Below are 9,285 nucleotides of genomic sequence, written 5' to 3' on the forward strand. Positions count from 1 at the left end.
CTCATCTGGAGCAAAAATTAGATTTAGGCAGCTAGCACGCCATCGAGGTTAATATTTGGTATGGTAATGACTCAGACTCACGTGCCATTTCACATTTTTATTTTCTTACAGTTTCATTCAAGATTAACAGACAAATAAACAATGCCATCAACAATAACAAGCACAAGAAACATAGTATGAGCAGGGCCGTAGCCAACACTGTAGATAACCTGAGGTCATGAGCCCCCCCCCAAAAGGAACAGTTCAACATTTTGTTTATTTGCTTTATTGCAGAGTTAGACAACGAGGCTGACAGCACACTCATGTCTGTACGGTAAATATGAATTTACAGCCATCAGCCAGTTAGCTTAGCTTAGCACAAAGACTGGAAACAGGAGGAAACAGTAAGAGACAGACAGGAAATGTGGGGGGGTGTATGTCATGCAACAAAAATTCCCCAGCTGGAATCAAACTGGACACACTGGTATTGCACTGGTCACCAGGATGCTCCACCCTCACACACTTTATTTTTACCAGAAACCAAAAAGTTCTGCATTTCATTCATCACTTGGATTTTTCACATTTTATTTATTGAGTTGACAGTTCGACTATATATTCTGTAAATTTCCCAACCTGACGGTCTAAACGGTGTTTCGAAGCCTTCCTTCATGCTGCCAGTAATAAAAAATTCTGGTGGAGAAATGCTGAAGCCTTTATTTATTTATTTATTTATTTATTATTTCGCTGGTAATCAAATTTGTCAAAATGCTGCATCTAAAAATATTGGCGTCAGCTTGAAAAACACCATGTGTACGTTTTTTTTTAAATTATAGAATGTAAACTCCCCTATGTTACTAATAATCACAAAGTCACACACACACACACACAATAATAAAAAATATAATAAAATATAATACAACAAAAATAGTGAGGATAAGACCTCAGTGTCGTCAATTGTAGCTACGGCCCTGATTATGAATCTATTTTAGAGATGAAACATGCAGCTGGAGTTGAACTGGAAAGAAACAGAGAAAACAAAAACTTTGAGAAATAACCTCATGAGCCTGGACTCCCCTCTGTAAAATAAAATATTTCGTAGCATTAAAAGGAGGTATTGTGACACTAATTTTTATTGACATTATAGAAACCAGGGACGCTCCAATTAGTTGGCCACCATTTAGTGAGTTGTTTTTGATGAGTTTCACCTTCACCCTATGAGGCAATGCCTGCACCTCGCCGTTACTTTCATTATCAAATAATCAGTCGATTATGTTTTCGAATGAATTGATTCGTTGATTGATTCGTCTAATTGAACCAACTAGCTGCGTGTTTTCTGCTCGAGACGTGGCTCAGTATGGTGCAGTCATCCCTCCATCCATAAAGTCACCCCGTCTCATCGGTTACCACAAGGACATTGAGTCAGGAACAAACACTAGCCTGGACCTGGATGATTTATCTTCAACCTGTATTGATTAATGTAACCACCCACTGTCTCCAGTCTTCCTTATCTGCCGTCCAAAGCCTTGTCCCTGGCTATGACTGACTCGTTAAACTTTATCATCAGCGTGGTGCCTTTGTGCCAGTGGGCAGTGACCTTGGCAGGGAAGCCGCTGTGTGTGAGGATGGCCTCCACGATGCCCGCGGTGAAGGCAGCGCAGTTCAAGCTGCTGTTCTCCTTGGGCACAGAGATGTACGCATTGATAAGTGGCTCCTTTTCTATGATGTAATACGTCTTGTCATCATCGTTGGCCTGCTCCAGCTTGTCAGCCTCCTTCCCGAACAAAGACTTCCAGACATTAACCTAAAAGGAAAGAAAACTGTTGGAGTTAAAAAAGGAAAAAGTGACTGAACTCTAAAACCACCAGCAGCGTTTTACATTCCGCTCACCTTGATGAAGAGCAGCATATTCAGCACTTTGGTCTCCCTCTTCCCGTTCTTCTCCCTCAGCACCAGCACGTCCAGCATGCTGGCTCCCACACTCTGGCCCATGTCTGCCAGGCGTGTCTGCAGCTCAGACACAGAGTACACGCGGCTCTGACAGTACTGGACCATCTCTGAGAACAGGAGGGCAAAAGTGCTCACGCTGACCTCAGTCTTGGGTCGGGTCAGGGGTCGCTCCAAGATGTTGGATTTACCTCGAGTGAACCTCGTGTCCATTTTCTGTTGGAGAGCGACGATAATCCACAGCACAGGTTAGTGTCTACTGACACACATACGCAGATCATTGATAACTAGCTGGTGTCTAGCAGAGAGAACTGGATACATGTGTATTTAGTTTTTGAAACCAGCTGAGAGTTTTTCTGTTGTTTAGCATTTTTGATGGAAATTAAAACATGATCTCTTGCACATATTTCTGCAAACATGTATTGGCACAAATATCTGCACAATTCATGTATATGGATTATCGCAGTGATTCCCAACCAGGGGTCCTGGTGCAACTTCTGCACACCCATCATGTTGCTGCTTCATACAGAAATCAAGCCTGCAGTTGTAAGATTATGAAGTTTTTTGCAGGCTACCTAAACTAACATAAGGCTGCAACTAACCAATATTCCACTATTTATTAATTGAGTGTGTCGATTATTTTTTCGCAGATTACTGGTTTAGTAATAATAGTAAAAAAAAATCCCCATCTCAATTTCCCAGAACGCACAGTGGCAGCATCATATTGCTTGTTTTGTACAACCAACAGTCCAGAATCCCGAAAAATATTCAATATACAATAATATAAAACGGAGAAAATCAGCAAATCTTCACATGTGAGGGGCTGAAAATACAGATTGTCAAATGACATCACAATAATCCCACTTTCACACAGCACATTCTCCAAAAGGTGAGATTTCTTCCATTGGATTTGAGGGAAATGTGTGCTCACTTCTTATCGACGGGCCCCACTTAGCCAGTTCTCCCTACATCAGATCCATTTCGCCTAACAAATACAAACGACACATTTGTACATACGATACGCACGGTGCCTCTACTAATGGCTGCCCAGTTTGAGCCTTTCAAACCCAACAAACAGCTGATCGCCACTAGCTGTTAGCTAGGTAGCCACAAATGCTAGCTGGTACTTCCTGCTACGATAACTGCATGCGAGCCCTTCCAGGAGTGGACACATGCGTTTTAAAAACACAAATACAGTGTAGATGACATGGGATCTATTCTTCAGATTTCTATAAAGCTCTTTTAAGATAAACGAACCTTGTTGCTTGTTGATAGATCAGCTCCTGTCCAGTTTTTTTTTTAATATTCTTCTTCTTCTTCTTCCTCTACGTTTTGTTTACTCGCGAATTGCAACCGGCATTTAACTTTGCACAGCGCCACCTACTGTACCGGAGCCTGCAGCGTCAACGTGTACACAAAGACAATATTTACAATATAAAGAGAAAATGTGCAGTGTATTAGGCTACATATACAGTTTGTTGAAACAAAAAGCTTTACCTTTGTGATATGAATTGTCTCATATTCCTCTTATTTCTTCAATTATTCACAAGCTCCACCCATGGCCCATACTTATATTGACCTACAGTAGTCTACTGCACATTCTTTATCTAATGCTACACCAACACTTTACTTGTTTTATTTTATTTATTTAGTTTGTTGTTCATTTGACAGGTTGCCCATTGATCGGCAGAAAAAAAGAACTGCAAATTAGCCAGAGTTAGCCTACTGGGTCATTTTTTATCTCTTGTCCCTGGCAAAATGTCAAAAAGTCACCTTAAAATAGAATAAACCGATATGCCTAACAGATACGGTTAATATACACAACATAACAGGAGAGGCGCAGGTGAAACATTAATGATGGCTCAGTTCCAGCAGTCAGTGCAATACAACAATTATGAATGTTATTAGTTACACCCACCCGCGCTTGCCAAGTCAGAATGTCTGCGGTGAAAAAAGGTCTGCTCAACTTGAGTTTCATCTGACATTTGTCTCCCCTATAGTCAAGCGCACCCCACCCTCAAAACTTTATACGTCTTCATTTTGTATGTTCTCATTTTAGTCTCGTGAAACCCTCCCTCCCTCCCTCTTTGATCTTCTGCAATGTATTTTCCACTTCAGCCATAGACTACATCCACTTCCTGTTCTTGACCTCATATGACTACTGTAAGCACTGATCTGTGACTTTTGGACTTTTGTGCACTTCTTCATAGCTGCATTTTCAACACGGTCAGTGTGCACATACAAACCGGACATAAAATCAATAATGAATATATCCGTTTCTGTCACTGCCACCACATCACATACACACGATTCATGGTTCTGGGACTTCCTCAGTTTTGCAGCCTGGTTTTGTGTTTTCTGAACATTAAGGAGAACATGCTTATTGCCTCAGAGAGGACTGCCAATGATTTGTACAGTAGTGAAGAGTTCGCTACTGGCTGATTGTATTCCCAGAAGGTTTCACAAGCAGCAGCCACATTAATGACACAAACGAGATGACTGAGATTTATTACAGAACTTGAGAATTTCTCGAAAATTGCCCAGTCAGGGCACGTCGACAGCGCGTGTTGTATATAGGACATCAACCGTTAAGGACAAACGCCTCTACACTGTACACATTACAGGTGCCAGTTTCCCCACATTGTTTAGTCAGTCACACCAACAGATTGGATGCGGGCGTATCTACTGTATGTCTACAACTGTTACATAACCACCCATTTACTCTGCACGCAAACTTCTATAAATGAGAGAGACGTAACAAGGTAAAAGACATTTTAAGCTTGGAGCTGAAGGTGTTCACGGCTCAGGATGGATAAAGGCTGCTGGAAACAGACCCTGGTCCTTGTGGTGGTCTTGGTCAGCACGTATGCAGAAGGTAAGGACATTTGTTTATGTTTTCACCGGTTTTGTGAGCTGCATTGCACGTGATGGCAATATGTATGTATGAATGTATGTATGTATCATATATGTATTCCGGTCAAGATCAAATCGTCAGATGAGATTCTTTATAATTGTGTATCTGCTTGGCAAGTTTCACTCTTTCAGCAGTTTGTTTTCTGTCGAGCATGAGCAGTAGCTAAAATCTAAACTTTTTGTCACATAGGCTCCTACACCATCTGCAGCTGAAATGTCAGCCTGCGTGCAGCTAATCATTCCTCTTATCAGCAGAGTGACACCCTTCTAATACGTCCATTGTCACGCATGGACAAATACTTGAATTTAAAGGGGTAAACACATGCATCTGTGGAGGTCATTAGAATAATTAGCAATGAAGTGTTTATTATACATTTAAGGAAGTCACAATGTGAAACATCAGCATATTTCAGCCCTCTATTTTGAACTTACTGTAATTACTGTGTGAAGCTTTACTGTAATTGAACATTATTTCTGTCACGGTTGTCATTATACCCTGAGCATGAGGCAGTTTTACTGTATTTCATAATAAAAGACAACCGAATAAGACTTCACTGGAATCATGTTTCATTTGCAGAATTAAGGTGAATTAGTTTCCAACAAGTGCTAGCCCAGCCTGTTGCAACACAGAAACATAAAAGCACAAGACATATGTATACAAAAATGGTAGCCCCAATATAAAAACTGAAAACACAGGATTAGTAGATTAGTAATGTTTAGTAATAACTCAGTTATTAAATGTTTCTGACCTGCAGCTGATCCACTCTCTGTGGCTGTTTCTCAAACTGAAACTAATGCTGCTTCATTTATCAGCAAGCTAACTATTATCAGATTAGCCAGCTAGCCACATTACGTGCTACTATTAAACCATTCTGAAACACTGCTTGCGATTTGTACTCACTCTCGTTTCTTCAGCCAGCAGTAATGGTCTTTTTGAGGGCCCTCTACATGTTGGGGCCCTGGGTACTTAGTTCTACTATTCCCCTAATAGCTATACCCCAGGTGACAACAGTGCATGTGTGTGTGTGTGTGTGTGTGTTGGGGGTACAAACAGAGTTTAAGGGTAAGGTTGTGTAGGGCTGAAGAGATGGGTTTTCATCTGAGTGACAAAGACACTGTTTTCTGTTCTCGCCTCCAGCTTCCTGGCACATGGATGACTTCATCACGGCGGTGAAGCAGGTGGAAGACGGGGACCCTGGGTCAGAGCCAGTAGCTGTGCTGAGGAGGCTGCGCAGGGCAGCTGGCCTTAATGATGCATTCATTCAGCACTTCCTTGGTAATGCCGAGTCTGGTGGTCCTGAAATGAACGCCAGCCTCTCAGTTTACATTAGCAAGGCTTTGCATCACAGGGTGACAGAAGATGCTAAAGAGGAAGGCGTGGTCCTGGCTTCTGATGGCACCACTGTTGCCCTCATGCCCCTCCTCCTGGGCATCGAGGCGGGTTTCCTCTCCAAGTCTAAGGGGGGTGTTCGGGGCCTGTACCAGCTCACTCTGCCAAAAGACCTGGACCTTTCTGTCGGGCACAGCTCTCCTCTCACCCAGCTTCTGGGACGAGACGGCTGCTGGGACAATGTAACCTCTCCTCAGGTCTTCACCCTTTTGGACAGCCCCTCTCTGCTCACCACTGCTCAGGTCAACGGAGGCATAGACGGCGTGATTCTAGGGACGGAGGTCAAATCCAGACGTCCTCTCAAGCTGAGCAGTCTGCTGACAGAGTACTACTGCCACCAGCTGGAGAGCCAAGGACTGGACGCCGCCCCGCGCCTCATCAGCCGACGTCGCAGGGAGAACTTCAGAGGGCTGGTCACCCCTCCTGCGCTGGTGAGACAGGTGGTGAAATCAGTAGAGCTGCAGCGGAGACTGAAGGGGCGCTCAAAGATGGAGAAGAAGGAGAAGAGGCAGCTGACGGCTGTGCTGAAAAAGGGAATGAGAGAGTTTTACCAAAAGTACATGGGTGAGCACGAGACCAAACCGCAGAGGAAGTGAAAGAATTCTGAAAACAATTGTTGAGAATAATCCATTTTGATCATCCATTAAAAATACGAAGAGAAGAGGCTAATTATTATCCCTTTACTTTATTCTATTTACATACAATAACCAGCTCTGGTCATTGATTATTCATCTGTTTCAGATTGCCCACCCATCATACCTCGCTGTATGTGGGGCGCAGAGCCGTACAGAGGAACCCCCACCAACCTGTCTCTTCCGCTCTCCTTCATGTACATCCACCACACTCACACACCGAGCCAGCCCTGTCTGACCTTCCAGCAGTGCTCCGCAGACATGCGCTCCATGCAGCGCTTCCACCAGGAGGACAGAGGCTGGGATGACATAGGCTACAGGTAAAAGCAGTCAGGTTTGACATCTCTTGTACATGTCAAATATACATATGCAAACTTTTGCACCCAACTTCCAATTTCTAAGACACTCTGTGCTCCTAAAGCTTCGTCGCAGGCTCTGACGGGTACCTCTATGAGGGCCGAGGCTGGCACTGGCGAGGGGCCCACACCCTCGGACACAACTCCATAGGCTACGGCGTTTCCTTCATCGGAGACTACGTCACCAGCCTGCCCTCCAAGCATGCCATGGGGCTGGTGAGAGATCAGCTGGCATCCTGCGCTGTTACTGGTGGGCGACTGGTAGCCAACTTCACCCTGCAGGGGCACAGACAGGTGGTGAACACTGCCTGTCCCGGAGATGCTCTCTATAATGAGATCACAGGCTGGGAACACTTTGGGGTATGTACACAGGAGTAATTGGATATCCAGAAAAGAACACAACCTGCTCCAAATTGCGCTTAATGCCCTGATTGCCTTGTCATAACAGGAAAAGGAAGCTCAAAAGAGCACAGTCAAGGATGCAAGACTCAGCTGCCTGTTGCCATTAGGGCACGGCATCCCTCATTATGTCTTTTAATCCTCCTTTTTGGACATGTCAGGACAGTCAGGGCATGTCTAAGGATTGCGAGAACACCTTGATGTTTGTACTTGCACTCTTTTCTGGTTTCTATTATTACTACCACTGCTATTATACTATTTTAACTACTATAACATTAACCTTAGCAACAATGACTTCTCATTTCTACATTTACATAATAATATATAATATTACCCAAGAGTAAAGAATTTCAAAATGTTATATATTATAATATTAGATTATAAAACAACATACAGTATATCTTCAAATCACTTTTATACTTACGGCTCTTACAGTATTTTCTGGCATACAGTTTTAGTTGCATGGGTATGTGTAAACGCAGTGGTGGATAATAACTGAGTACATATACTTAAGTACTGTACTTACATATAATCTTGAGGTACTTGTACGAGTACTGAGTATTTTTACTATGTTACTACTACTATACTTCTACTCCACTATAATTCAGAGGGAAATATTGTTCTTTAAAAAAGCAGCATCTGGTTGGGGTCCTAAGTCATGTTGTTAGCAGTTCTGCCAAAGAGACATTTCACCTCCAAACCTCTCACGTTTTTATTTAAATAACTATTTGAGGCTCAAATAGGTCAAATTCTCTAATACTGCACAAAAAAGCAAAGATTAAAGAAATATCCCAAAACAAATAAAAATGTGTGTATCAGAACTTTGGGTTTTTTTTTTCTTCCATCTTTCCAACACCATTAATCATCTCATGACCCCTCAGATTTATCTTGTGACCCTTTGGAGGGGCCTGACCCCCAGGTTGGGAACCACTGGATTTAACTACCTACAGTAACTGTATATAAAGTCGTTAAAACTGCAGTAGCTTCACCTCGAGCAGCTACACCAGACACACATTGATGCATCAGTACTAACAACTTTACTTTGATACAAGTTTACAACAAGTTTACTTTGATACTTTAGGTACATTTTTTCTGATAATACTGTACTGTACTTTTATTTAAGTAGGATTTTTCCTTGTTTTTTTCCCCCTTGTTGTATTGCTACTTTTACTTATGATCTGAATACTTCTTCCACCACTGCATAACTGTTTCACTGTTTCCTTCCTTTTTAGGAGGTCAAGAAATGAAAATGATCTGCTTGACAAGAGGAAGACACTAGCCTCCTAATAAACTAAAACGTAAAACACAATAAATGTTTGTCTTATACTTATGTTCTGACTGTTGCTGTTTTCTTTTGAACACTGTGACCTGTGGTACATGACATCTCATGTGATTGCTGTGAAAAGCAGTGGTGGAGAGTAACTACAGTACATTTACTCAAGTACTGTACTTAAGTTAAAAAAAAAAACTTCTACTCCACTACAATTACGAGGGAAATACTGTACTTTCTGCTCCACTACATTACATTACAGAGTAAGATTTTACATACAAAGCATATCTACGTCTAAAATACGATCATTTGTTAGATTAAACGACACAGCAATATATAAAAGCTCCACTACATTTATTCGATAACTTTAGTTACTTTGCAGATTCAGATTATTAATACAAA

At 42.2% G+C, this 9,285-nt stretch overlaps 2 protein-coding genes across 3 annotated transcripts; one reads left to right on the forward strand and one right to left on the reverse strand.

Annotated features, from left to right (window-relative positions):
• Positions 1-82: 82 nt before the first annotated feature.
• On the reverse strand, positions 83-2,136 carry trappc5 (trafficking protein particle complex subunit 5). The gene is made up of 2 exons (XM_044182510.1): positions 1,867-2,136; positions 83-1,780 (listed from the first exon to the last, which is right to left on the reverse strand). The coding sequence occupies exons 1-2, from the start codon at positions 2,134-2,136 to the stop codon at positions 1,484-1,486; spliced, it is 567 nt and encodes a 188-aa protein (XP_044038445.1). The 3' UTR covers positions 83-1,483.
• On the forward strand, positions 2,040-8,943 carry pglyrp6 (peptidoglycan recognition protein 6). Of its 2 annotated transcripts, none has more exons than XM_044182508.1 (5): positions 2,040-2,171; positions 5,975-6,790; positions 6,968-7,178; positions 7,280-7,574; positions 8,846-8,943. In XM_044182508.1, the coding sequence occupies exons 1-5, from the start codon at positions 2,102-2,104 to the stop codon at positions 8,858-8,860; spliced, it is 1,407 nt and encodes a 468-aa protein (XP_044038443.1). In that variant the 5' UTR covers positions 2,040-2,101; the 3' UTR covers positions 8,861-8,943. The 2 variants fall into 2 exon arrangements, with proteins under 2 accessions (XP_044038443.1, XP_044038444.1); XM_044182509.1 differs by lacking the exon at positions 2,040-2,171 and adding an exon at positions 3,575-4,798.
• Positions 8,944-9,285: the final 342 nt, after the last annotated feature.

This window comes from Siniperca chuatsi, linkage group LG21 (assembly GCF_020085105.1).
Source record: "Siniperca chuatsi isolate FFG_IHB_CAS linkage group LG21, ASM2008510v1, whole genome shotgun sequence".
In the NCBI taxonomy this organism is placed as follows: Eukaryota; Metazoa; Chordata; class Actinopteri; order Centrarchiformes; family Sinipercidae; genus Siniperca; species Siniperca chuatsi.

Coding starts and splice junctions, on each gene's coding strand:
- pglyrp6 (XM_044182508.1), top strand. CDS start 2,102: ATGTTGGATTTACCTCGAGTGAACCTCGTGTCCATTTTCTGTTGGAGA. Junction 6,791..6,967: donor GTTTTACCAAAAGTACATGG/GTGAGCACGAGA, acceptor CATCTGTTTCAG/ATTGCCCACCCATCATACCT. Junction 7,179..7,279: donor TGGGATGACATAGGCTACAG/GTAAAAGCAGTC, acceptor GTGCTCCTAAAG/CTTCGTCGCAGGCTCTGACG.
- trappc5 (XM_044182510.1), bottom strand. CDS start 2,136: ATGGACACGAGGTTCACTCGAGGTAAATCCAACATCTTGGAGCGACCC. Junction 1,781..1,866: donor ATATGCTGCTCTTCATCAAG/GTGAGCGGAATG, acceptor CTTTCCTTTTAG/GTTAATGTCTGGAAGTCTTT.